The 26,442-nt window shown below is 40.1% G+C and overlaps 3 protein-coding genes across 4 annotated transcripts; 2 read left to right on the plus strand and 1 right to left on the minus strand.

The window, feature by feature from the left end:
• Positions 1 to 906: 906 nt before the first annotated feature.
• Positions 907 to 11,937, minus strand: LOC102236871 (macoilin-1-like). Its single transcript, XM_005812452.3, has 11 exons — positions 11,712 to 11,937; positions 9,631 to 9,772; positions 8,781 to 8,907; positions 8,556 to 8,679; positions 8,259 to 8,437; positions 5,713 to 6,238; positions 5,428 to 5,586; positions 3,957 to 4,139; positions 3,757 to 3,877; positions 3,458 to 3,632; positions 907 to 3,031 (listed from the first exon to the last, which is right to left on the minus strand). Exons 1-11 carry the CDS (start codon positions 11,789 to 11,791, stop codon positions 2,829 to 2,831), a joined length of 2,019 nt encoding a protein of 672 aa, XP_005812509.1. The 5' UTR covers positions 11,792 to 11,937; the 3' UTR covers positions 907 to 2,828.
• Positions 11,938 to 12,001: 64 nt separating this feature from the next.
• Positions 12,002 to 15,348, plus strand: srfbp1 (serum response factor binding protein 1). 2 transcript variants are annotated; one of them, XM_005812457.3, is made up of 3 exons: positions 12,002 to 12,097; positions 13,195 to 13,614; positions 13,908 to 15,348. In XM_005812457.3, the coding sequence occupies exons 2-3, from the start codon at positions 13,195 to 13,197 to the stop codon at positions 15,132 to 15,134; spliced, it is 1,647 nt and encodes a 548-aa protein (XP_005812514.1). In that variant the 5' UTR covers positions 12,002 to 12,097; the 3' UTR covers positions 15,135 to 15,348. The 2 variants fall into 2 exon arrangements, with proteins under 2 accessions (XP_005812514.1, XP_023200853.1); XM_023345085.1 differs by having other exon boundaries at positions 12,017 to 12,097; positions 13,232 to 13,614.
• A 1,814-nt stretch (positions 15,349 to 17,162) lies between these two features.
• LOC102238348 (transcription factor E2F6-like) lies at positions 17,163 to 23,785 on the plus strand. Its single transcript, XM_014473862.2, has 7 exons — positions 17,163 to 17,336; positions 17,578 to 17,710; positions 18,235 to 18,454; positions 19,943 to 20,074; positions 20,181 to 20,295; positions 20,377 to 20,557; positions 22,840 to 23,785. The coding sequence occupies exons 1-7, from the start codon at positions 17,289 to 17,291 to the stop codon at positions 23,064 to 23,066; spliced, it is 1,056 nt and encodes a 351-aa protein (XP_014329348.2). The 5' UTR covers positions 17,163 to 17,288; the 3' UTR covers positions 23,067 to 23,785.
• The last annotated feature ends 2,657 nt before the right edge of the window (positions 23,786 to 26,442 follow it).

A 26,442-nucleotide genomic window follows, 5' to 3' on the forward strand; every position in this document is an offset into this window, starting at 1 on the left:
ATATATATATATATATATATATATATATATATATATATATATATATATACCTATTTTAGTTATGGATAGAAGTTAAAAACATTTACTGAGTTCACTTTTTTTTTTTTAGCAAACGCATCACTTTTATACAACGGGTCAATATTTACATTGCTGCATCCTCTTCATTACTTCTGCAATTTAGCTTGAGAAATCAGAGATCCTGGGTGAGGTTAAGATCTGGACAGTTTGTATTTCAAAGGCAAAAATTTTCTATTATATATTGAGCCATGTTTGTCGTTTCATTTGACTTTTGAATAGTGCTCAGACTGGCAAACAAGATTATCACCAGTTTGTTTCCAGACTTCCTGAATAAGTCTGGATTATGAAAAACAAAAATGTTCCCATATCTCAAAACATTTAAGACAATGAATCTTTTTTTTTTTTTGCAGGCTACATGCTTGTCTTTGCCAGTAACCATTGAGAACTCAAGAAGCACATATGTTTGAATGGAGGTATAAAAGTGCTGCTGTTCATTAAATAAACAATTACTTATCATATACTACTTAACTAAATTCCTAAAAATTTAAAGACATGTAATTTCAAATAATACATCAAATGAGCAACTAATTGAATGAATTTTAAAGTTGGGTGTCTGTTGCAATCCATTATGACTATTTTACCCCCCTCTCTTCTCATAAAAGTGGTCTAGACGCGAGTAGATGTTGATATCAGAAAATATGATAATGCTAAAAGACAATATTGATAATATTTAAGTCACATTTTCTAATTCTTTCCTAACTGTCGGGTTAGCTAACCCGACAGTTATTTAACTGTCTAGTAAAACTCAGTGTTGACGCTCGACGTAAAACTCAGTGTCACCCTCTAGTGGTCAGTATTAGAAGTTCAACACAAAAGGGCAAACAAGACTCCGCATCTTGCAACGCCACCAGCAAGACTTTCTTTAATGGTGAGGCTCAAAGTGAACCGTGACACAGCCACCATTACTTTGAGTGAATAAAATAAAACATGGCAGAACAATAAAAAGATAAAACAAAGCACTTTTTTTTATACCTTTTCACTTCCTTCTACACAAACTTGTAAAAGCAACTCGAGAACTTAAGTTACAATGCAAGAGCGATCCACAAATGATACTATTTTTCTTTTTTTTTTCCTTTTAACATAGGTGACGTGACAACACAGGGTGGTTCAAAATGGTTCAGGGGGTAACCTTTTTCCCTTTTACACAAAAATATTCACAGAATTCTTCCTGGTCTAAAAAAACCCAAAACAAATTCATTAAAAAATACAGAAAATAAAACAGTGTATGATGGGAAATGTCATTTAAAAAAAAAATCTAAAAAAGTAAATAAATAAAATGTGAATTAACACAATGTGTCCAACTGACCACCTGCTGCTTCACTGTGATCAGCCCAGAACCATGTAAACACAACACCATCCAAATATGTTCTAATGACATAAAAAAAAAAGAACAGCACGCTGCTGCTGCCAACATTATGCTAGCTACATCAATCAAAGTACGGATGGGAACCGAACATCAACACTTGGCACTTAAGAACGGAAATTAAATAAGCAAAAGGAAAAAAAAACATTCCCCAGTAAGTTCAATGTACATTGTTGTAAACAAGATGCCGGCTTGAGGGCATGATAAGAGACAATCAGTTTGGGTTGGCGTTTGGCATATTAAGCCCACGTCCAGTGTTTTTCTTTTTTCCCTTTAAGTCTGCTAAACTGCTGTCATCTAGCTGCAATGATCATACTTTTATTTTTTCTTCCTTTGAATACTGACTTCTTGAAAATGCTCTTTTTTAAGCACTCAAATCAAATCTAGACATGTTGGAGGCAGAGAGAGAGAGAGAGAGAGAGAGAGAGAAGTGTGACTTCGAAGTGAGATGCTAATATCCCAGGATTGTTAAGCAAGTGGTTTCCGCAAGGCACTGATACGTCTGCAAATTATGGTAACCGAGCAGTTACCTCGACATCATTGAATCTGGTGAGCGACATGGCCTAATGTGTCCTAATTTGGTCCAGAAGTAAGAGGGAACGGTGTTCGTGGCGAGGGAAGCTTAACGTCAACGTTTTTGGCAGTGCCTAGGCCTAATCGAGCAGTTGTCTTCCGAAGGGGCGACGCTTCCTACGTCTAATTCTTCCACTTGCTGATTATCCTGGAGAAGCCAATATTCCAGTATAAAGGAGACAATACCGTATCTCGAGAACAACAGAATTCAATAGCACGGTTTCAGATATACGCACATTGTCGAACTGAACCGAAACATCACGAAACAATCACGGATTTAAGCTAAACGCAGATATATCCAAACATGAACTGTTTTACATTCATGTACTTCTAGCGGGTCTTTTACTTTACTTTACTTTACAGGAGAGCCTCGGAGGAACAGAACTAAAAACCATGCCTTCGGTCTCTTTTAAGCCATCGTTTGAAACCCAAAAGGAGTTTGATTTTGATCAATTAGACACCTGGTTGTGAAGAAAAGTGGTCACGCTGGAAAGGGGTACTGACATGAAGCGATGTGTGATGGCTCACCTGTAGACATTTGGCCGACAAATTGTATGCAACCCTTGTGAAATAAGAGTTCTCGTAATAAAACCGAACCCTCCTTTGAACAAAGTAGAGAAAACTCTTTAGAAGAAAATGGAGGGACTTTGTGTGTCTGCGTGTGCTAAGTGCAAAATCTTGTCAAGAGGGTTTCGGGGGGCAGGGGCGCTGGTAAAGGCTGGTAAACTTTAAAAGAACCCAAACCAGCAGAGACGGTAAAACGAGGAAAAAGGGAAACGTTCTGTCTGACGAAAAAGAAAGAAAAAGAAGAGAGTCACTTTTTCATTGGCTGGTAGACCGAGGCGTTGGGGTCCAGGGAGGAGGGACTATTGTCCATGAACTTGGAGGAGTAGTGCGGGGTGACTGGGCTCAGGTTGCTGCCGTCCGACGAGTAGGACAGGCTGGGCATCACTGCCATGACCTCTGCTATCTTCTGCTTCAGCTCCATGATCTCCTGCTCCCTCTGGTGGATCTGGCCTGTGTAGCAGGAAACGGATAAAGTTGTTCACAGCTGTTTTTCTATGCAAAACAAAGTCATCATAAAAGGGATTAAAGGTTTACGAGATTAAAATGAGTTCCAACCGATTGACTAACATCATCCGCTTACATCTTCTTTCTGTGTTGTACTTTGGCTGCCGTCCAGCAGAGTGCGCCACTGGGTATCCTTAAGTTTTATCTTAATTATTGCTCCTATTCTGTTCTGTTCTTTCAGCAAGATGCCTCCAGCTAACGATTAATCGATTGCTAAATTATCTGACGATTATTTAAATTATTCGACTAATCATGATTAATCGTTTCAGCCCTAGTTGGAACTTAGGTTATTTAATCTTATAAACTTGTTCAGTTGTGCTCATTTGTTCATGACTAAAAGTACATATTTTCTTCATTTATTTGTTGGGATACCTTGTGCTATCTCCAGCTGCCTCTTGGCATCTCCCAGAGCGGAGAACAGGTCCAGTTTGATGCGGGTCTCGGCGCTGAGGCTGTTCTCCAGATGCTGGGTCTTCTCCTGCATGGCGGACAGCGCAGACATCAGCACCTCCGTGTCCTTCTCGTTCTCCTTGTACTTGCGCAGCTCCTGGAGTGCGACAAGAAATGGGGCATGAAAGTGACGTTCACTGTGCACATCTTACAGTTCTGATTTACAAAACAAAAGCGTCTGATGCTGGATATCGACGTATTTTTACAGTAAACAGTCTCACCTGACACTTCCCCTCCAGATCCCTAATCTGCTCCTCCTTGAGCTTCATGTCCATGCTGAGCTTCTTGCATTCTGTCTCCAGCTCTCTGATACGTCCTCGGAGAGAATCGGTCGACTCCACCCTGGTGGACAGATGAGGACAATGTTATTTTAAAGGTCTGAAACAGCTGTTTTGTGACCAAAAGAAACAAAAAGAGGCACCTGGTAGCGGCGGCTAAAGCTACCGCTCTGGCCGCAGTGGCCTCCTCCATCTTCTTCCTCTTTCTCTCCTCGGCCAGCTGTTTCTCAGCGGCAGCTCGGGCCTCCTGCTCAGCCTTCAGCCTCTTCTCCAGCTGGGATATGGTCTGCTTGTCCTTCTGCTTGGCCTGGACGGCACTTTGGAGCCTAGAGGGCAGGGAGGTATCGTCAGCCTGCGCATCGTTTCTAACTCGCAGTGCCTTGTAGTGCTTCATACTTCCTGAGATTTTTCAGATTTTGTCAAATTACAATTATGGAGACTTGGGGCCATGCAACAAAAATAAAAAAAATAAGTAATAAAATTGCACAAATGAAGTCAAAAAGGTCAGTTTTGTTCCCTTTTTTACATTTGGGCGATATGGACTTCAAGTTTTATCACAATATTTTGTTGTACTGCTGTGATAATGGTGAAAGTGACAATAAGAACTATTTATTACTTATTTTTAGGTAACAGTATGCCTGTGACTGCATGACACACAAACACACAAACAGCTCTTGCATGTTTACCATTTATGTACATGTACTTCTTAAGCACACCAGTCACATAAGTGTGATTTGTGTCCATTTTGGGAGATTTTAAACATTATTAATTGAAATTTATTGAGACAACGATAAATCTAAAGTCTTCTAAAAAATGTATCCCAATAAATGAGACCAGGGTTTCCTCCAGAAAACGTGCTAAGCCTGGTGCTAGGGCAGTCACCCAGCCAGCCGCCATGTTTTTGAGTTAAATTTTTTAAAAAGTTGACAGGAAATTTGAAAATACTTTATAGTTATGCATTTTTGGAAGACTGGAAGATTAATACCTAAATACTAATTATAAAGTTATTAAAAAAGGCAATAATTAAAAAAAAATTAAGATAAATTAACAATGCTAAGCCTGGTGAGGGCACAAGTAAAGCCTGGTGGCCCACCAGGCTTATAATAAAAGGAGGGAAACCCTGAATATGATAAATGCCCATCTCTAGTTTTCTGTTTTGACTTCTTGCTGTGTTTGTATCTGAACCCCCCCCCCCACACACTCCATTCATTTTCCAGTCACTTCACAACTCTGCACTGCTTTCTGTTTGTCCAACAACATAAAATCCCCGTAGAACAGAGGGGTCAAACTCCAGTCCTCAAGGGCCGCTGTCCTGCAACTTTTAGATGTGCCTCTGCTGCACCACACCTGAATAGAATAATTAGGTCATTAAGGCTCTGGAGACCTGATCAACACAAGGAGGAGGTTAATTAAGCCATTTCATTCCAGTGTTTTGTACCTGTGGCACATCTAAAAACTGCAGGACAGCGGCCCTTGAGGACTGGAGTTTGACACCTGTGCCGTAGAAGATATTGCAACTTGTGGCGTAAACTGTAAAATTACACATCAGATTAACAATCTGATGGAACTACAACACAAACCCCAACTTTTGTGGGTACAGTTCTTCCTCCTCACTTGTTCTGCAGCAGCTCGTTGTCCTGTCGCAGCTGGCCCAGTTCGGAGCGGAGGCTGCGGTCCTGGCTGCTCAGCGAGGAGAGCTGGCTGCGCAGCTCCGACTCCAGCTGCCGGTTGGCCTGCAGGTCTGCCTTCAGGCGCTTCACGTCCTGCTCCAGCCTGGGAGAACATAGAACTTCATTAACAGACAGGTTTTCATCCCCCAAACCCCGCCACTGATTTGGTTATTTAAGTGGAGAATATGAGAGTCTGAATTCGTTTTAACGTGGTGAGAGCGAGTCTTACCGGATTAGAGTGTCCGGCTTCCCCAACTGGTTATTAGGGATGCAGTTCTCCACCGGGTCCCTCTGGCCTTTCCCCGACCCCTTCTGCTTCTTCTCGTTCTTGCCGGCTGAGGAGCCCGACGGAAGGCTGCCGTTCGTGGAGCTGTGGTTCCGCGGGGAAGAGTTGGTGCCGGCGTTTTTGTAGTTCTTCCCCGTCCCCCCCGTTTCCTCTTTCGCCGACATGTGCGCGCTCCCGTCGGCGAGCGCGTTCTCCCCCGCCAGGTCGTTGTTCAGTCTCTTTGTCCCGACGTAGTTCTCGATAAATTCTGCCTCCTGCAGTTTGGAGTCCAGTGCGTGTATAATACTGTTGTTATTGATTCCCACCGTGTTCTGTTTTTTGCCCTCTCGCTCTTTCGCCGTACTGTCCTTCCCTTTCTCGCGGTACTCCAGCTCCGGTAATGTGACCGAGGAGCTTTTCTTCCCGGGCGGCGCTCCGTTTTGGGTGATGACTGTGGGTTCTACCTCGGAGATCCCCTTGGATAAGGCAGCTGGGTGAGAACGAGCACATGGTGAGTTAACAGGCTAGACATAAACATTACTAAGGAGATTTAACTGGCGGACAACTTGAAACATATTTGGCCACAAACAGCTAAATCATGACCTTGATTGGTTGATACAAGCAGATATTAACGGAAAAGTCCCTGCTTCCTTTGGTTAGCATTTCTGTTAAAGGGAAGAAAGTATTGGATAACAAAAATCAACGTAAAGTTTAGTCATTAAATAGCCAAATGAACAGAAAAATTTGAAATCTGGCAAACTTAACTACATCATTATTTTTTGAATAACGATGTTAGTCATTGTTTTTCTGATCTTAATTCACAGAGCAATTCACACAACAAAAATTAGTAGAAAGTAAGCTGACTGAAAATTAAAAAGGTCAGGCTTTCTGCTGGTTTCTCCAACTCAAAATGAAGACTTTTTAAAGACCTTTATAAATGAAATTCAAGACCTATATCTCCACAGAAATGTAAAAATGTCATCCAGCCAGCTGGTGATAAATTTGCCCTTTCCCATGATAGATGCAAAAAAAAAAAAAAAAAAAAAAGAAAAGCTAGCTGGCAAGGGTATGTTAGCTGTAGCCACAATCATGTCAAGTTACAGAACACAATAAAGATGTCTGAGTGGTACTCAAACCTTTGCCGGACAGCAAAGTCCAGAGAGGAAAAAAAAAACTAAACACACAGAATAGTCATGTTAAGACAAAATTTAAGACTTGTGATCAAGTCAACAAAGTTAAAGGCCTTAGTTTTAGATAGGCCGAAACGAATCTAAGCGTTTTAAAGGATACGGACACCCTGATGCAGTGTTTTAATGTGCCACTTTTTGTGTTTCAATAAGCTAATGCCTTATTCTGCCATTGTGCAAAGGATCTCTTGGGTTTTTGGGTCACCAGCTGGGCATAGCAGGCGACAACAGGAAGAGTCTGGCATTCTTACGTAGCGTCATAGCTTAGGAACAAAAATAGTTTGTGACGCCAGAAACACACACGAGGCAAAATGAGATACCTACAAGGAGGTTGAGACGATGAATTTTCTATTTTCCAGCCAGTCAACACAGGCCCAATAAACACTAGAAGGTCTAGTCTGGAAAACTCGAAGGGTACACAAACACAGGTGTGACCAGTGTATTTCATCGGGTTAAACCGCTCTCTGATACAGGTGAACTTAATGTAACCTTCTCTACATTTTTTAAGGTACATGTCCAGTTGTTGAGTGTTTTGGTACTTTTTTTTTCACAACTTGCTCTTCTCTAGCAAGGAGCTTAACTGCAAATTTCACAACCGGCGTTAAGATTCATATTTGAACATTTCCTCGCGGAAAAAGAATGATGCAGTCCTCCTCAGCACTCCGCTCACATTATGAGATCAATACGATGCCCAACAGCTGACCACTAGAACCACGACATTGCGAGGCTTTAAACAGGACGATGTCAGACAGAAGTGGCCACTGGACCAACAGATATAGAGAGACGGGAAAAGTCACAGAAAGGCATATAAGTGGACGTCCGTTGGGTGCAGTGTCCTGCCAAACTGAATGATGAATGCCATTCAGTTCCTTGCATATTTAAGGAAGGAGTGAGGCACCCAAGTGTCCCATCAGACCATTCAAAACCGTTTACAGTGGCACGGTTTGCGTAAAAGGCAACCTGGAAGACTACCAGACTCCACCGTCTGGAACACGTCATCGTCTTTCATGGGAGCATTTACACTGGACAAAGGACCAGTGGGGCTCAGTGTGGTTCTCTTGATTAATTTCAATCCACATTAAGCAAAAATGATGGTCACCAAAGAGAATGAAGACATTGTAAATCTTAAGAGAATCCTCCGTGAAAAACAGTGAAACGGGTGAAATAGTAATGCTTAAAAACAGTTTTACCACTCTGTAATTCTTGAACATGGTGAGGAGGTTTAATTGGACACTTTTATGAACATTAATTTGTTCTTTAGTAGATCATTCCGTTGCAGAAAAACCTGTTGTTTTGATTCCTGCAAGCCAGTGTAAGACTAACCTTCTTCTGCTTCTCGCTCCTGCCTCTGCAGCATCTGTTGCTCCGGCGGTAGAGCCTGCTGTAGGAGCTGCATGTAGAACTCGTTTTCCTTCTGCACCTCCTTCTGTTTCCTCAGGCGCATCTTATAGCTAACGTAGCTTTTGAAGCCGAAGCCCAGGGTCACCACTGGATAGCCGATACTAGGAGGAATAATTACGAGACGGCCTTTTGGTTCCACACACACCAAAGCAAGGGAAGGGAACACTTTTACACGGCAATGTGTGCTTAAGGAAACTGCTTTGACTGAATGATGCTTACCAATGGGCGGCGAAGGGTCGACAGAGATCTACGTGAAAATTCTTCAGATCTTTGAACCGAATGGCAGCTTCGATGTACACAAACAGAATCCAGAGCGAAACGGTGGGTAGACAGACTCCTCTCTCTGGGTGAAAGAGAGCGACGTTAAAGCGGCCACTTGGCAGCCACATCACAGATGAGGAACACGAGAAAACGTGAAACCGACTGAGACATTTTTTGGCTAACCTGTGTGCCACACATACTGGACCCATACGTAGGTGCTGGCTGCAAAAAACAACCACTGGACGGGGATGAAGAGGAGGCATATGATGTCCGATGTAAACGCCACGCAGACGAAGAAAACAGAGAATGCCTAAATGGAGGGGGGGACAAAAACAGAAAATTAGATGCTACTACATTTTCCAAGTCCAAATTCCATACTTTTACCTGAGCTCCTAATCTTAAATTGATACCACACGTGACTAAGACTTTACTGGAGGTATTTCTAAGTTGGCAAAGTTTTAAATACCTACAAAAGCCAAGGGATGGATGGATAGATGGAACACTAGCTGCATTTCCATTACAAGCAAACCTTGTTGATATTCCGCTAATGTTGATTAGCAATTTTTTTATGTTGAAACAATTTTGCAGTCGTTTCCACTAAATTAAAATTACCTGCGAATATGTTTGTTCACGTGATAAGTTATTAAAAAGCACGCCACGCAGTCGTCCTCCTTCCACTTCTTGTCATCTTCTTCATCTTTTCTGCCAGTAGTAACGGCCGGTTGTTGATCTCGACTTGTGATGTGAAAAAAGTGTTTCCATTGTAGTTTTGTGAAATACACCAATGTCGATACAGCTGAAAAACCACCTCATCTTAGCGCAAAAGGCTTTTAATTGAAAATTGTTAAATAAATTGCGGTGTTTCCATTAAATTTATTTTCGCAATTCTAGTTTATGCAATTTATGGTCAATGGAAAGGCAGCTACTAATTCCCACGTTCTTAAACAAATATTCTGACCTGCACAATACTTGACCATATTCCATACCTCCCGTAGGAACTCTATGCACAGAGGGAACACAGACAGGCTCTTACCAGACCCTGATATCTGAAGGAGTCGTAGACGCTTCGGATGAAAAGCCAGAAAGGCCACAGGTACTCGAACCTGAACTCCAGCACAAAGTCAGCCAGCAGAACCAACACCCACACCACCAGGAACTTCAGGTACAGGAACGTGCTGCGGGAACGAGGCAACGAGTTAAAGGGGAGGTAAGAAAACCAGGCGTCTTACGGACACAGAGCCTAGTAATGATTATTTGTTCCGCTTGAACTTTTCCACACTAGCTAATACAAATGTATTTTAGCTTGACTTTAGTCAGTAGACCAACACCAACTACTTACCATTTTTATTGTTGCAATTTTATCACCTTGTACAGTGATTGCAATTAGGGTATTTGTAGACTTTCAATGGATTTTTTAAAATGATATTAGACAGCTTTATTAACTCACCTGCTCAGGAACTACAGATCTAAACTTTTCTTGTCTGTGTTTAAAAGCAATAAAAAAAAAAAAATCCAGCTCACTGACAGCATGATTCTTCCACCACCGTGTTTCACAGTGGGGAAGATGTATTCATGGTGAGGTGCGCTGTTACGTTTTCTGTAGTATATAGCATTTTGCAAGTAAGGCAACACGTTTGTGGTGTCCCCTGAGAGGAATGTGAAGGACAATAGGCGTTTTTATGACTATTTGATACGCAATATCCAACAATGTTTTGCGACAGAGAGAGGGAAATTATCATTTAAGAGCAAAAGGAAATGAAAAGAACAACCAAAAAGTGGCTTTCAAACCAGTGTGTTGGGTAAATATATAGAATGAATTAAATGATGGGCTCAAACAGAGTACAAATATAAATCGGCTTAATAAACAACAGATTTTAAAGTATGTTGAATAGTATGTGTAGGTCAAAGTCACAAAATTGCAATTGTTGTTAATAATGTATAAATAACAGAGTTAATTGTTATTTAACCTGCTCTTTTGGAGCAATTTGTGTAAAATTGGCAGGTCAATTTGTCATATTTATTCTGTTTTTACCTTTTGTCTGCTCAAATAAATACCTATTTAGATGACAGTTAAATTTATTTTTTTTTAATTAGTTACTATAGTATGTTAATAACTATACTATAATTATAGAAGCCAATGACTTCTGAAGGCACTGGCTTCTATTTCAAAGGGGTTTAATACACAGGCATGCCACAATTTCCAGGTTTATTCTTAAAAGGATTTGAATGCCATATTATTGTATATTGGATGCATATTTCATTGCATCCAATAAAATATACCAACGTTTCTGTTTGTGACACGACTAAATGTGCAATAGTTCCAGGAGCACCAGCAAACACTCAAGATGGTTGGATGATAATCGCCTGAAAATCACATCTATACATTTTACTGCGGATCTGTGTTGAAAAATTCTACACCCCCAAAGCAAATTTAAAGTTATTTCTCAATTTGAACGCAGACAAAACACAGGATGGGCCCTGGAGAAGCGGACTGAAAGCCACTGCATGGTTTAAGCTCTCCCATATGATGAGTGTGGGTCATGTCTGGACATGCTGGCCAGCACAGCTGCTTTCCATTTCGTGTGGATTGCTACCAATCAACCAAAGGGGCCGGCCGGCTGTTTGAGTTGCAACAAGTTAAATTAAATCGGCTGTAAATAAGACATTGTTTCATTCATACGTTTAAATTGAGCCCCCCCCCCTCCGCCCTCCCGTCTGCCAGACAAAGCACATGTGATTTCAAAACGAGCGCCTCCGTCATTACAGCTTTCCTCACAAAGTTCCAGAGCGTTTTCCCATTTTAACCGGAAACATTTCCTCGGGGTGTAATTTATTATTAATGGCGCTCGTGGAGTTATTCAAGCACCAATTCAAATTTGATCAGAAATCTTTTTTTTTTTAAAGGCTTACACCGTGTCTACATGCCAGCTTATAAAACCGTTAACCCGGGCCTGATACTGTGAAAAATACACGAGCACGTCCATTCAGTTCATATTGCAGCTGAAAGGCTGAAATACGAACGAGCCAGAGGCTGTCAGTCGCGTCCTGACACATACAGAGCGACGCCATTGTTATACAATAAGGTCCCTCCAGCCCCCTTTTTTTTTTTGGTACCTGCTATATATACCCTCGGTGATTCGGTTCCGTTTTAACGGCCGTCGGAGTTTGCTGCAGTCCGCATTGCGCCGCTTCATCCTCCCCCTGTTGATTCTCTGTTGATATCGCTCTGGTAACTGGAACTGGAAACGTCACCCGCTCATCCTAATATCCCCACTTGTTCCAATTACCCACCATTGTAGCTGTTTTATGCTCATGAAACAAAGAAATAAATAAAAACAGTCCGCCGAAAGCCCTCCCCCTTTCACGACACGCTGCGTTGCTCGCGTCCTGACGTGTCGCGGCGGCGACGTCAAAGACGTAGGCAACATGGCTGCTCCCTGCTAGTTGAAGTGTTTCCCTTGAATTTTTATCTGTTTGTGCAAAACTTTCATTTCTGAACGGTAAGTCTCATGAGATCGTACGTTAGTTTCCGTGTGGGTTTGGTTTATTCACCGTAAAGACGCTTAGAAAAAGTCAAAGTAGACGCCAGTATGCGCAGTATTTCTTCTCACATGTTTTCTTAACCACGTTTGTTTGTTTTTTGTTTTTTTGGTATTTCGCTTAGCCCCCCTTTCCTCCAAACCTCAACGTTTCCCGTTTCAGACATATTATATTACTTTAGCTTAAGAAGAGAAGCCGTAGGTGTAAGCGAGCTAAAGTACATTTGTGGATTTTTCAACTTTTAAGTTTCTGGGTGATTGAAACGGCAGTGAAGCTCACTGTGTCAAATATGGCAGCCAGATGAAGCTTTTTATTAAAGCTGTAAAGTTTTTTACCCAGTAGACAAAAAAAAAAAAAAAAAAAAAGTTTACTTCTCGAGTATTTGAAAGCTCAGCAGTGCCACCTGCTGATCTAAAAATGAAAATCAGGAAATTATGCAAAAATGTGTAATATTTTACATGCTTATTTGTAATCCAAAATTTGACTGTACCTTTTATATGACTAAATTTTACTTTTGAACGGAAACTACGGGCTCATGCAGCTGGGCAATAGGCACGCTATTAAAATTCTTAAAAGCTGCATTTAAAAACAAACTATTTAAATGAACGGGGCATAAAAACAGAAGAATCAAATGGCACCAAGGCTGTGCATGTTGGCTTGAAATGAAAATAGTTTCAAAGATCTTCAAAGCTGAAGTTCTTGGAGAGATGCTTCACTACTTGTCCTAAAATATATAACAAAATATATAACAAACAGGTACTTAAACATCCCAAAAAACTGGCTCAAACTTTTAGAAATTGTAAAGCTTTAGTAAGCACGTTACTGGTGAATGATCTACCTTTTTCAGTGTTTGCAATAAATGGCAGGTAATTTACCTGCAATTGTCTTTCATCCAGCATAAAAAGGTCAAGTCTAAATTTTTCCTGCTGTAAAATTGTGTATAATTTTGCCTTTGTTAATTTATCTAAATTTCAAAAGGATTCCCATGCTAAAATTTGTTTGTTTCAATTGTTTGTTTTTAAGCTGTTAAAAAGCAGTTAGCTCTGTGTTTCGACAGATGATTAACACCGAGAAAACGTTCCCATCTGTTGAAGAGCAAGTACAGGACGAGATGGAAGAAGAAGACAAGGAGGACGACGAAGAGGAAGGAGCCACAAGCTCAGATGATAATAATAATAATAATAATGAGGAGGAGGAGGAGAAGGATGAAGAGGAAGCAGGAGGTGAAAAGGAAGCAGAACCGTCGTCTGCTGCGGAGGAAAAGAAGCCCTCCGATGTCCTGAATCTAAACAACGAGGTGGTGAAGATGAGGAAGGAGGTGAAGAGGGTGAAGGCTCTGCTCATCAGGAAGCTCACTCGTCAGATTGTCGCCTTGAAGAAGAAGAAGGGAAAGGAGGCAGAGATGGAGAGGAATCAGAGGAGAGCTGCGAGGCTGCTGGAGGAGGTCCACAGCATGAAGAAGCTCCCTCCAGACGGGGTACGGCCGTCCCGCTCTTTCTCTGAAACCTGAAACGTTCTGTGTTTGCTTGATTCCACTGTCAGGGGTTAGCATTTAGCCTCATTGTTAGTCCTTTGCTGTTTCCAGCTTTCTTCCAGCATGTTAGTCCCCTCTAGCGAGATTAGCTTTTACACCTGTCCTAGTAAAATCCAAGCAAAATGTATTTCTATAGCAAAACGAACAATGCGGTGTCAATACGTTTTCCTAAGCAAATCATTCATTTTGCAGCTCTAACCAGAGGCGTTTTCATTTCTTTTTGCCGACAACTACAGGTGACCAAGACGGCCTTGCGAAAGAACCTCAACTTTGAGCGTGTTTGCAAAAACCCCAAGTCGACCATGTTAGACAGAGCCGTAGCACGCATCGCCAGCCACCCTCAGTTCAGGAAGAAGATCGAGAGCATCAGAGCCGCCGTCAAAGACTTCAGAGAGGAGCGCAACAAGGCCAGAGAACAGGGGGAGCACCCGAAAGGCCAGAGGCGACCAGAAAAAGCCACCCAGCTTTCACCAGACACAAGACAGGACAGGAAAAATGAGGATGAAGACAAAGACAATCCTTTGAACCAACAAGTGGAAGACATTAAGGAAGGAGCAGATGTCCTTAAAAGTGCTAAGACATCAGTTGTACAATCACCTGCTACCTCTGATGTTCACAAGCAAGAGAAGCCAGAGTCTACCAGTGCTAAAGCTACTGTAGTTAAAAGCAGCATGAAGCCTAAGCCTCAAAGTAAACACGAGGAGAAGAATTCCCGTCTTCATTCTGTTCCTGAATTAGCTCTCGAAAGCGCAGATGAAGAAGAGAGCGACGTAGAGTCGTCGGACGACGAAGAGAAGGAGTACTTCGACGACAGCACGGAGGAGCGTTTCCACAAGCAGTCCTCCGCGTCAGAGGAGAGCGATGAAGACGACTTCTTCATAGGGAAAGTTAGCAAATTCAAGAAGAAGAAGAAAAAAGAGACGAGCGGCGAAGTGGAGGTGGATAAAGAACGGGAAGGGAAAAAAGATCCCGGCGACCCGAAATCCGACAAACTCCAGAGTGAACTGGACGAGCTGCAGTCCAGGTTGAAGCCCAAACCCATGACAGTTCAGTCTGTGTTCTGCTCGTCGCTGGCCGGAGGTAAGGGCAGACGGGGTGGCGACAAAGGGAAAGGGACGGGTAAACCTGGAGCTCCGGGGAACTCCAAAACCGTCAGAGGTCTAAATGATGGAGGCTCTGGCAAATCAAAGTTCAGAAAGCAGGAGAACAGAACTTCAAATTCTGGGGCCAAGTTCGGCAAACGCCCCGAGTCGAACAGAAAAGAATCTGGGTCTGCCGGGAGAGGAAGAGGCGAAGATGTCCGAAGGCAGAAGGACAACAGGGGGGGAGGCTTCCTCTCCCATCAGCCGCCACAGCCGGCGCTCCATCCATCATGGGAGGCCAGCAAGAAGAGGAAGGAGCAGCAGGGACAAATCCTGGCATTCCAAGGGAAGAAGATTAAATTTGATGATGATGATGACTGAAGGAATAGTTTTAGAACTGAATAAATTTAGCCTTCAGGAATGTATTTTGGTTGCGGTCATCTTCTGTTCCTCCTAGATACGAAGTCTATTGCTTAGACGCTTGTCATTTGTTCAAGCGTAGATTCAAGACGGTGTGTTGAGGCCGTTGTGAACGTCTTTGTCTTTAGTGATAAAACTTAAATCTTAAGATGCTTGAGACGTCAGAATATGACGGTTTAGTACTTTAAAAAAACAACAAAAAAACTACTGTGTGTTTCAAGGAAAATTTCTATTAAACTTGGTTTTTCACATTTGTGAACATGGTCACCTATTTCCCTGTTTACATTTCCATAAAACTCATATTGTGACGTGTTTATATACACTGCGGAAAACCTTTCACTCGACTAACCATTTCTTGCTTATGCGTAATAACAGGCTAATACCTAATAGCCCCTGTTATTAGGCAAGTTTAAATCAATGGCAAATTTTGGAGGGTTTTTTTACCCTTACGGCTCTGTGTTTCTTCAAATATTCTAAGCGGTGTCTTTGAATTTATTTAAAGTTACACTGAATTGTATTAATTCAATAAAATATTCGATCATTTGAACCTTTGTCTTCTCATTGTGAACTACGAGATTTATGAGACAATCACAGACATGTCTACTGACTCTTTCTTTTTAACGCTTACTCAGATGCGCCACCTGCTGGCAGAAGTAATAGCACACCATTAAACTGGGTTACTCTAAAAAATTGAAATAATTGTTTTGAATATGAGACTAAATATATATTGTTTAAAAAGATAGTTTGAAGAAAACATGACTCGCTGATAACCATGATTTTTTTAAAAGATTTATTGTAATAGAGATAATTATCTATGTAAGTATGTGTTACTCATGAAGCACAAAACATTTTTGCTGATTACAATTTCTATTTTTTTCCCCATTTTGAAGAGCCCATTTTTGTGTCACACCACAATTAATGGGTTACTAATTGTAGACACTGACTGACTAAATCATTCTCCACACTTTGGACAAAGGTAAACGTGTTATTGACAGCAGCCTGTTTTCTACATTCAGTCTGCATTTGAACAACCTCCCGGTTAATAGAGGCCTCCCAGCTTTGTTAGCAATATCTTGTTTTAGAAACATATTTCAAATACTAACTGTGACAATAGAGTGTTCTCAGTACGTTGAAGAATCGGTGAACAAACCTGAGTTGTGCTAAACCCCCAAAAACTTGTGATTGATTTGAATTACTTTGATTGCTTTGAAATCCAAATGATATAATTCAGCATATACGATTTCATTGCCATCAAAAACGATAAGTAGGAAAATACAAAGGAAACTCCTAATACTGTAGTCTGTAGCACAGTCTCTTCATTACTGGTTTTAGTAGTGTGGTGTAAGTTTAGCTAATTTCACTACAAGTTATTTATAACCTCAAAGGAACTTGGATCTTGGAATGACATCAAAACCACTTTAATTATTCAGGTTCCAAATTAAGACACAAATAGGATCGACCTCCACAGTGACCGGTATTAGTATTTCCTAATAGTAATTAGCCTTAATAACAATGTATTTTTCTTAGCACAACTTTAAAAATTTGTTGCACCATATGTAGTAAAAGAGGACTGTCTAAGACATATTTAATGAGATATAAATGATCTGAGGTGCACAGTGATGTAAGGCAGCCATTTGGATTTTGATGCTGCTGGGGTTGTTTAGACAATTCTGACATTTCTGTTAATTTCTCCCAACTATAAACAAGAGTATCTCAACTTCTAATTGTAAACAAAACACATGAACGGTATATGTCTTTTTTTTCTTTATCAATCATTGGATATGAACATTTACATGTTTTTCCACCACCAATCTGAAAAAGTTTGCCTTCCGCGTTAAAATGGTCGCACTTGGAAAACTTCTCAAACGCAATAATAATAATAATAATAATAATAATAATAATAATAATAATAATAATAAATACTAAATATTTTGGATACTTTTATTTTGAAGGCTAACTCTGACGTTTGTGTATATCCGGAGGCTGTACAGGCGTGCTTAGCCTCCGCTGAGGCGATTTGGCGGGTAATACTTTTGTATATTTCTGATTTCGGTCGGCGCATAGTCTGAAGCAGGACCTGAGTGATGCTAAAGTAACTTTTAAGAAGTGTGCGAAATGTTGTCAACACCAACAGAGGAAAGAAAGTACTTTTGCAGCCCTGAGGTAAGCTTGGAAAGGGGGGAGGGACTGTTGTTTCAACAAGCTAAGCAAACTTTTAAGTTAGCCTTTGCTAACTTTACGCTGCAGACTCGTGCGTCAGGTGATACACGGAGTCGAATTGAAGCATTAATTGCTTGCCGTGTGTGTAGTAGGGAGCTGAGAAGTGAATAATGAATCAAAGTCGCCCCTTAAACAGACTTGGCAAACTTTATGAACGTGTTTATTTGCTAATACTTTCTGTCAGGCGAATAGCAGACTGGAACTGCAGGGCAGTGTACCGCGCGAGCCTCAGGACGAAGGTGGGATCATGGCGTCTATCGCTGGGGCGAACCAAACCAAGATGGGCATAGCCTCTCAGACCCATAATATAAAAAAAGGTGAGGCTTTGCAATCCTGATTTTTTTTCCCCTATCTTTTTTGGTCAAACCTTGCCTCAGAACTGCATAACAAATTTTGTCACATTAAAGCCACAAATATTTAGTGTGTATTTATTAGATGAAAGTACAATAATAATGTTATTTAAAAACCAATGAACTGACACAATGATATTGCAATGAAAATATATTGTGCAACTCTAGCATAGACTTCACTGTCTAGATCTGCAAAGCTGGTAGAAAGATTCCTCAACAAAAAGTCTACTAATGATATGTTCTGGAGGCATGGATATTGTGGGAGATTTTTTTTATTTTTATTATCAGTCCTAATGGAATTTATGAAAACTTTGCTTATATTTTGACAAAACGTTAAAAAAATAAGATGCTATAACTACACTTTAAATGCTAATAATCTCCATTTAGGTGTTAGTTTTGTTGTGCAATGACCTCAGTGTCCAATACTTGTTCCAGTTTCGATATCAGGGTACGATTTTTGGGTAATTTTTCCCCCTCACCCCAACCCACAGAAGCCATGCTGCTGTTCCAGAAGACCCGTGCCGATAACTCTCTGGTTCTCCTGACGAGGAAGTTTGCTCAGAGGCTAAATCACTGTCTAGGTGGAGTGGTGGACCTCAACTTGGTCTCATCGGAGCTCAAAGTGTCCAAGAGGCGTCTGTACGACATCACCAACGTGTTGGAAGGGATCAATCTCATGAAGAAGACGCACAAAAACCACCACCAGTGGTTGTGAGTACAGTCAACTCTTATTACTCATGTATTATCGTAGCCAAAATAACTCTTAACTGAGCTGGTAGGCACTACATAGTACTAGTTGAAGTTGCCTAACCAATTTATCATGAACAGAATGTGAAAAGATCTTAGAAAATTGCTTCAACTGATTATGAAATTGGGTTCAGATTGAAGGCAGCTCATACAGAACGTCCAGTGGAAAGCTGCTTCAACCCAAACCTCAAACGTATGAAACAGTTTCAAAACAATCAGCAACTTCCTCTATTGTTTTGAATTAACGGATTTTTATCTATTAATCAAATATTTATTTTTGGAAGATTTATTCCTGGGAAAATCTGTATATAAGATTTTTTATTTATTTTTTTGCTAATGTGCTCCTTGGGTTTCCGTAGCTCAGAGTGATAGCTTGCCCACGGCGGCCATCTTGTTTGACAAGCGTTTTTCACAGCTTCTGTTTATTTGAACTTTGAAATTAGGTGAGCTTTACAATGGAATATTAGGACCAGACAAAGCTTTTATTTCTTAAATTACAAGAACAAAGTCTAATGACAATAGAGTCGAAATAATATGAGAATAAGGTTGTAATACAATGAGAACTCCTTTTATCATATCAGTACATCTGCCACAATAATAATTTTTGCTGGACGATAAATTGTCCCAGAGGTTATTGCGATAAACGATAATATTGTTGTTTTGAGATCACTTTTAAGTAGTATATTAATAACAGCATAATAAAGCAAGAACAAGTTCTCAAAAATGAATAAACTTAAAATTTTATTGAGCAACACTGCAGCTTGAAGACATTTTAAATATCCAAAATAAATAAACAAAATAAACAACAAATAAAATGAACTATGAAGTCTTTGTAAACACAATTGTCCCTCAATCAAAGGAAGAATTCAGACCAAATGCCAGACTGAAAACTTTTATCATCCAGTTTGTGGTAGAAAGAGAGAGAAAAACGATAAATCACCCAAAAGGAAATTATTGAGCTCGTTCTAGTTTATGATGTCACTAATTGATTTATTGTGACAAACTAACAGATCAGCATCAAATTATTTTCAATAGCAGGCCTTTGAAATGGTGGTGTTTTATTTTCAAGAAGAATTATACAAACTGAAATGTTTACATCAGGTCTTGAGAATTTTTGAAGCTTTTTTTTCAATGAAACAACTTTTTTCTTGTAATTTTAAGTCAAATTGCTTCTTTATTCTGCTAATATCACAACTGTTTTCTTGTAATTAAAAAAAAAAGTCTCGTTGCCTTAACCTGATACTCTGTCGTACAACTGACAGTAGGAATGAGTTAATTAAAAGCCACTTTTTCAAAGTATTTTCTGTCATTTTGTAATTTTCGTTTTTGTTTTTTTTTTTTTTTTTTTTTAGAAAAGAAACCCCCCAAAAATACAAAATTAATCTGATATGTATAAAAAAAAGAGATTTTATTTTGAAGTGGCATTGCCCGAATCTATTCTCCTGTTCTCAGGGGCGGCCCTGTGGAGGACAGCCTCGCCAGAAGCCTGGAGGCTCTGATCGAGGAGGAGGAGAAGCTGGACGAACTCATCCAAATCTGCGCCCGGCAGATCAGCAGGCTGTGCGAGGAGAACCTGCACGACAGATATCCTTTTGGCTTTCAGCCTCTGCTGTCGAATATATTGAACCGCTTTTGTTTCATATTTACCTGCAAATACACATCGGTTAGTTTCCTGAGCTCCGCCGATCACGTACGCCTACCTGACGTACGAGGACATCAGGAGCATTTCGAGTTTTGAGCAGCAGACTGTGATTGTGATCAAAGCTCCGCCCGAGACTCGCCTTCAGGTGCCACATCCAGAGGAGGTACACAGATCAGGACGATTTCAGATTCTTCTCCAAAACTCATTTCATAATCACACCATACTCTTCTTCTCTGATGCTCAGAGCTTGCAGATTCACCTCAGAAGCACCAACAGACCCATCGATGTCTTCCTCTGCTCTGACACACCAGTTGCCATGGAGACGGCGCCTGCGGGCAGCGCCAGCGGTGGACAGGCCCAGCTACCCGCCTGTGTTAAATACTCCTCTGCACCTCCATCCTTCTCAATGCAGACGTCGACTGAAGGTGAGCAAATCACTTTATGAAAGGAAAAGAAAAATCTATATGAACAAACCAGGCCGTGTGTGGAACAAGGTTATGATAGTTAACTCACACTGAAATTGAGAAGACACTTTTGTAAACTGAATAAAGAACTAAAAACAGTAATTAATGTGGAAAAAGTATAACTAACTGGAACTGTATTGTTTGTTCATAAAACTAAAACATACTGAAATTATAGATATAATATCCTTTGTTTTTGTGTTTATGAATATATTTTTTAGCCTCTTGCACTGATGTGAAATAGATTTCTTTCTCCCCCTCCACATATGCAATTTACATCATTGAGCCCAGGTTTTGAAATGGTTTCTTCTGTTAAGTATTTATTACCCAATCAATGAACACAATCTCAATACGCTACTTTCATCTTTTTGAATTCTGCACCTAAAAATTAACCAACATATGAAAAGACTAAAACTACTATTATAACTAATTAAAACTAAGCTAAAACTAGACAATATTTAACTAATAAAAAATAACAAACACACTCTAAAATCTAAAAGTAACTGAATTACACTAACAAGTCACAACAAATTCAAACAAAGCTATAATGAAAAACCCAAACCTATTATAATCCTAGTGTGGAAAAGTAATCTTTTCCTAAACAACCTAATTCCCAAAGTAAATATGAATAATGAAGGACTAGAAAACAAATAAACAGCACGCATAATAAAAACAAAACAAAGACAAAACTCTGCATCTTTTTCTTAATTTCCTTCACAATATCTCAGAAAATGAAGGTTGACCATATTTCTTAAACTTTGACTCCCTTTCCCCCAACAGTATGAGTGACTTGTTCCAGTACAATACAAGATTACATCTCCTTCACCCATCTATGATTTCAGGGAGTCATCCCCTAAACTTGGTGCAGAATCGTTTTAATTCAGTTACATCAGAAGGTTTTCCACTGTCACTATTAATGTCACACATCTTCATCTCAGTCACTTAGAACTAGACCACATCAATACCTCAGTTTTGTTTCTCTGAGCCAATCAGAGGTGGAACTATATTGTTCCGCAGGATAATTTATCCTGTGGATAAATGATATATTATTGTTATGCAGCAGGATAATTTATCATTATCCTGCTGCAGAACTCAAGTGAATTTGAGCTCAGGGTCAAACGGTTGAGCAGAATTCATGGGTCCATCAATTACTGAAGGTCATTCATCTCCTAAAGCAACACAGCAGCTCCAGATCATCAACACAATGTGTTTGTCTTTAGGTTTGATGTTCTTTTTCAGTTCTGCTGGTTTTGCACCAGATACTGTATATTGGGACACCCACCTTCCAAAAAGGTCCACATTTGTCTCGTCTGTCATGTACTTCCTAAATCCCTGTAGAGCTACAAAGAGTAGATCTTATGGCTCACTCAAGATATAGACTGATATAAATGTATTATATCAGTCTATCAATAATTGATTCGTTTTTTCAATGTTTGAAATATCTGAGATACTGCCAAACGGTTTATGACGTTTTCTGTTTTATTCACAGTTTCCTCTTGAGCTGTTGGACTCATTTACTCCTTTCGTTCAACGCCATGTTTTTTTTTGTGTTGTTTTTAAGCAGTTATGCTTAAAAATGGTGAAACATGAAACTGCCTCTGCACAAGTTACTCAGTGTTGTTGCTAGGTACATCCCGTAGAATGCTGTGGGATTCTGGTTCAGCGTTCAGTGAAATTATTCAAAATTCTATCAGACGTATTATCTATTGATATTAATCACATGTCTATCGTGATATTTATTACCAGTTTAATTAATTAACGTTTAATTAATGCTATATGATTTTGTAAAAAACTATGTTAACTATTATTTCCATTGACTCCCCCATTGGAACCTGCTGACTTTTATAAAAATAGGACCCCTGATCTAAACTAAGACTAAGCTGAGCCACCTGCTGTTAGCCCAGCCCAAATGCAGTAACTAAAAAAAAAGTTACAAGATTTGTCACTAGTTGCTTTTTTCTTTTTTGAGAAGTTCCTTGCGTGAGAAGCCTGAAAAGTGGCTAAATATAGCAACTAAGTTGCAACAGTGGGGTGACTGTAGTTAACCACACATATGCAGACATGACCTGGTGGGCAGGGCTAACAGTCAACCCTCTCTCACAGCAGAGAATGATGTATTATAAAATGACAAAACCGGCACAAAAACGTTCAAAGCTGTTTCTTTTTTTTTTTTTTCTTTTTTTTTTAACTCTGATGATTCATTTTCCTTTCTCCATCTCTCCCCCCTATCCCAATTGTCTTTCCAGAGGATCATAACAGTAGCTGTGAAACGAAGGGTTTCTCAAACCCAGAGTCTGAGGTGACACCACACTCGACACTGTTAAGTTTCATCCCTTTGACGAACTCGTGCTGTATCCCCCCGAAACTCGAGCATAGCTACGCCATTTCGTCTCCGATCTCCTCCCTTGGCGAGGAGCGTTGCCTCATCAGCCTGACCACAGATGAAGACATCACAAAGTTCTCCTCAGCCTGACATGGAGATGCTGCGTTGCTGAACAGACTCGGTTGGAATCGTCATTCAGGCTGAGGGGAAATGAAAAAACAAACAAAACAGAAAAACACTACTCGCTCAAAGTAATTTTTTGTTTTAGTACTTTTACTACCTCAGAGGAAACGTCACACTGGATTTCCTCTGGAAATGCTAAGAAATTCAGGCTTGTTGGGCTACACTGTTCATCTATCTGAGATTATTAATCTGCTTAAGATTGAGTTAAACAGATTAACGTGGATAATTTTTCCTGCTGGATGTCAAATGAACTGTAAAGACATTATAAAGGAACAAACCCGGATGTGACTTGAATTCACTCACTGATTTAAAAATAAGGTAAGATCCTCGAAGAATCAATCAACCTTGGATGTAGTTTGCTGCAAAGGCGGAGCAGAGTTGGGTATGTTTTATTTTCAAAGTGCTCCACCATGAATGGGCAACACAGGGCATAAATAGTGTCATCATGGGTGGCGTGATGATGTCACCAGGGAGTTTCCAAAGCATCCGACAACCATTCTGTCGTCCCATGGTGTCTTGAAAACACATCCGTATTTTGTACCCACGCTCTGCCATTTTATCCCAAGACTCCAAACCTATTTCCACTTTTTGCCTGTAAGCCGTGCCTTTCATATCCATGTACTTTACCATTTTTTATTGTTTTGGTCTGCAGGTGTTCTTGATGAATAAAAGAATCGTAGAATGCAGAAATCTCACGTTTAATTAATGCTATATGATTTTGTAAAAAACTATGTTGACTATTATTTCCATTGACTCCCCCATTGGAACCTGCTGACTTTTATAAAAATAGGACCCCTGATCTAAACTAAGACTAAGCTGAGCCACCTGCTGTTAGTAGAGATTATTTATTGGAGTTACATAAAAATGTTTACTTTCAATAGAGCAAGAGCGAATAAAGGAAAAACTCCTTTGAACAGTTGGTTTTCAACACAGGTACAAAATCTTCCTGTGATGGGTCTAAATTAACAAGTGATGGGACAAAATGACCACCAATTGTTGGCCCTCTAATTGATTTGCACAGATTATAAAAACCTTAATATTGTTTGCTAGGATTGCCCTGATATAAGTTAATAAATTTAGATTTCTGACAAGGCACAGGCCGGTAGGAGATTCTGACTCTATTAAACCTTTTAGTAAAATAATTTTAAACTTTTGTAACTTTTAAAAACACTGTTTTTACCTATATGTTAAAATTGTCACTCTGTCTTGACATTGTAAATATAAAAATGGAGCTCCTCTGCCTTCTGTCTGTGGTGCTACAGCCATCTGCAGAAATGCACCAATCAGAGCCAGGAGGAGAGTCTTAGCGTTGTCCATCATCCTCATGTAGGTTCACACTCTACCCACTGCTCTCTGCTAGGCTAAAGCTAGTTCCCTGCAGTGGAGGCTGTCTTGAATGCTAAGGCTTGTTAGCACAGCCACTGATGACAGCAGACAACATTTTCCTGTAATAAGTTGTTTCTAAGCACATTGAGCAGTGCATACACAAGTGTGTTTGACAATACTAAGACCTTCCTGTTGGTTCTGATTGGCTGCATCCACCAATTGTAGTTTTAAAACTGAAATACCTTTATCTCCAAATTGTTAGTTTCTGTCCACGCTGAAATATTTCCAGAGTCAAATTTGACTGGCAATGCACAGCAGCATGTTGGGGAGGGGTCACACTGGATTACTTTTTGCAGCCAAAAGATACTCCTTGTTAAAAGAACTGTGAAGATTAGTTACTGTTGGACGATAGATTGTTTTTAGGCTTTGGTATTGGTAAGCAAAATAAGGCGGTTCCTGATGTCATATGGACAATACAGGTTTAAAAGCCTCAACGTCAAGTCTGTATCAGACTCGGACTGGTACATTTTGTATGTAATATTTGTCTCATGAAACCCTTATATACTATAGGTCTTGACTCTTGGGGTTTTGGATTGGTCCATTTCCCTCTACTGCAGTCTTATTAGAACTCCCTGCCAACACTCTGTCTGAAACTCTCTTTGTAGTTTTCTCAGGTCTCCAGCTCTTACTTGCTCTTCAGCCTTCTGATCCGTAGACTTTTGATTGCACTCTTAAGTGTTTGACATTGAACATTGCTGCAGTGAAAAGTCTCATGGCAGTATTTTTGTCATCAAATCATTCAGAGTGGTATGCCCATGCAGACTGTGCCCTCTGGTCGATGTTAAGAGTGGTGGTGGGGGGAATTGTCTCCCGATGATGCTCTGGACCTCTGAAAGCATCGACTTTTATTTCTCCGTTGTCACAAAAGCCCTTTATGCCTTCCATTTAAGGACCTGCCCTACATTACAAAACAATTTCAACTGTGACAACTTAATAGTTGTCGGGCGTTAGCTGAATTTCAGCACACACTTCGACTTGTCATGTTGGGAGAAGCTCAGGAGGATTTGGCAACACTAAAGAGAAGTACTGTTTGGTTTTAGTCTGCTGGTTTTAGTCTGTTTGTCTGGAATTGTCCTGGTTTAGCCGTTCAGCTCTGCTAAAACAATGAAACTGGGTTCTATTTGCACTTTTTTGGTGCATATTCAAGGCCTAATTTAGTCTTCATTGTGCAGAAGTGTAAATGCAGTGAGAGAAATAAGTATTTGATACAGCTCTGATCTTTAGAGCGTTCCCACTAAAGAAGAACAGAGAGGTCTGTAATTTTCACCATATACCTCAACTGTCAGTACAACAAAGTATTTTACGGCCATAGTAGGAAAAAACTAGAAAATAAAATTGCGACAATCATAATATCCTGAGAATAGTCATAATATTATGAGTTGTGCAAAAATAAAGTTGGAATATGAGAAAGTTGCAACAATATGAGAAAAAAGTCATATTACGAGAATAAAGTAGTATTATAAGAATAGTCAGGATATTACGACTTTATTCTCATAATACTACAACTTTATTTTAGGAATTATTTAGACTTTATTGTCCCAAGACTTGTAGTATTTTCTTAGCGTGGCCCCAATAATCTGTCGTACATGAGAGACAGAAAAAAAAAAGAAAAGTAGAGACAATAACGTTTAATTAATTCATCAGACGTGTACTGTAGCTATTGAGTTGGTTTGCCCACAGTGCCTGAGGGATTTTGGCCTACAGTTACATGCAGATCGTCTCCACATCTTTCAAAATCCGGGTTCAGCTCTCTCCAATGATTTTCTATTTGGTTTAAGTCTACATACCTAAGCAATACATTAAGTCACTTCAGGAGCTTGATGTGCTTCCTTTGGAGCCACTTCTTACTTGGTCTGGCTGTATGTTTTGGGTCATCATCATGATAAGAGACCAAAGCAGGACCTGTCTGTAATGCTCTTACTGAAGGAAGGAGGACGGTGTTGCCCTAAATCTCATG

Source organism: Xiphophorus maculatus, chromosome 13 (assembly GCF_002775205.1).
Source record: "Xiphophorus maculatus strain JP 163 A chromosome 13, X_maculatus-5.0-male, whole genome shotgun sequence".
In the NCBI taxonomy this organism is placed as follows: Eukaryota; Metazoa; Chordata; class Actinopteri; order Cyprinodontiformes; family Poeciliidae; genus Xiphophorus; species Xiphophorus maculatus.

Coding starts and splice junctions, on each gene's coding strand:
- LOC102236871 (XM_005812452.3), bottom strand. CDS start 11,791: ATGAAGCGGCGCAATGCGGACTGCAGCAAACTCCGACGGCCGTTAAAA. Junction 5,587..5,712: donor AAGCCGGACACTCTAATCCG/GTAAGACTCGCT, acceptor ATGTTCTCCCAG/GCTGGAGCAGGACGTGAAGC. Junction 4,140..5,427: donor AACGAGCTGCTGCAGAACAA/GTGAGGAGGAAG, acceptor CCTGCCCTCTAG/GCTCCAAAGTGCCGTCCAGG.
- srfbp1 (XM_005812457.3), top strand. CDS start 13,195: ATGATTAACACCGAGAAAACGTTCCCATCTGTTGAAGAGCAAGTACAG. Junction 13,615..13,907: donor AGAAGCTCCCTCCAGACGGG/GTACGGCCGTCC, acceptor CGACAACTACAG/GTGACCAAGACGGCCTTGCG.
- LOC102238348 (XM_014473862.2), top strand. CDS start 17,289: ATGTTGTCAACACCAACAGAGGAAAGAAAGTACTTTTGCAGCCCTGAG. Junction 17,337..17,577: donor AGTACTTTTGCAGCCCTGAG/GTAAGCTTGGAA, acceptor ACTTTCTGTCAG/GCGAATAGCAGACTGGAACT. Junction 20,296..20,376: donor AGGTGCCACATCCAGAGGAG/GTACACAGATCA, acceptor TCTGATGCTCAG/AGCTTGCAGATTCACCTCAG.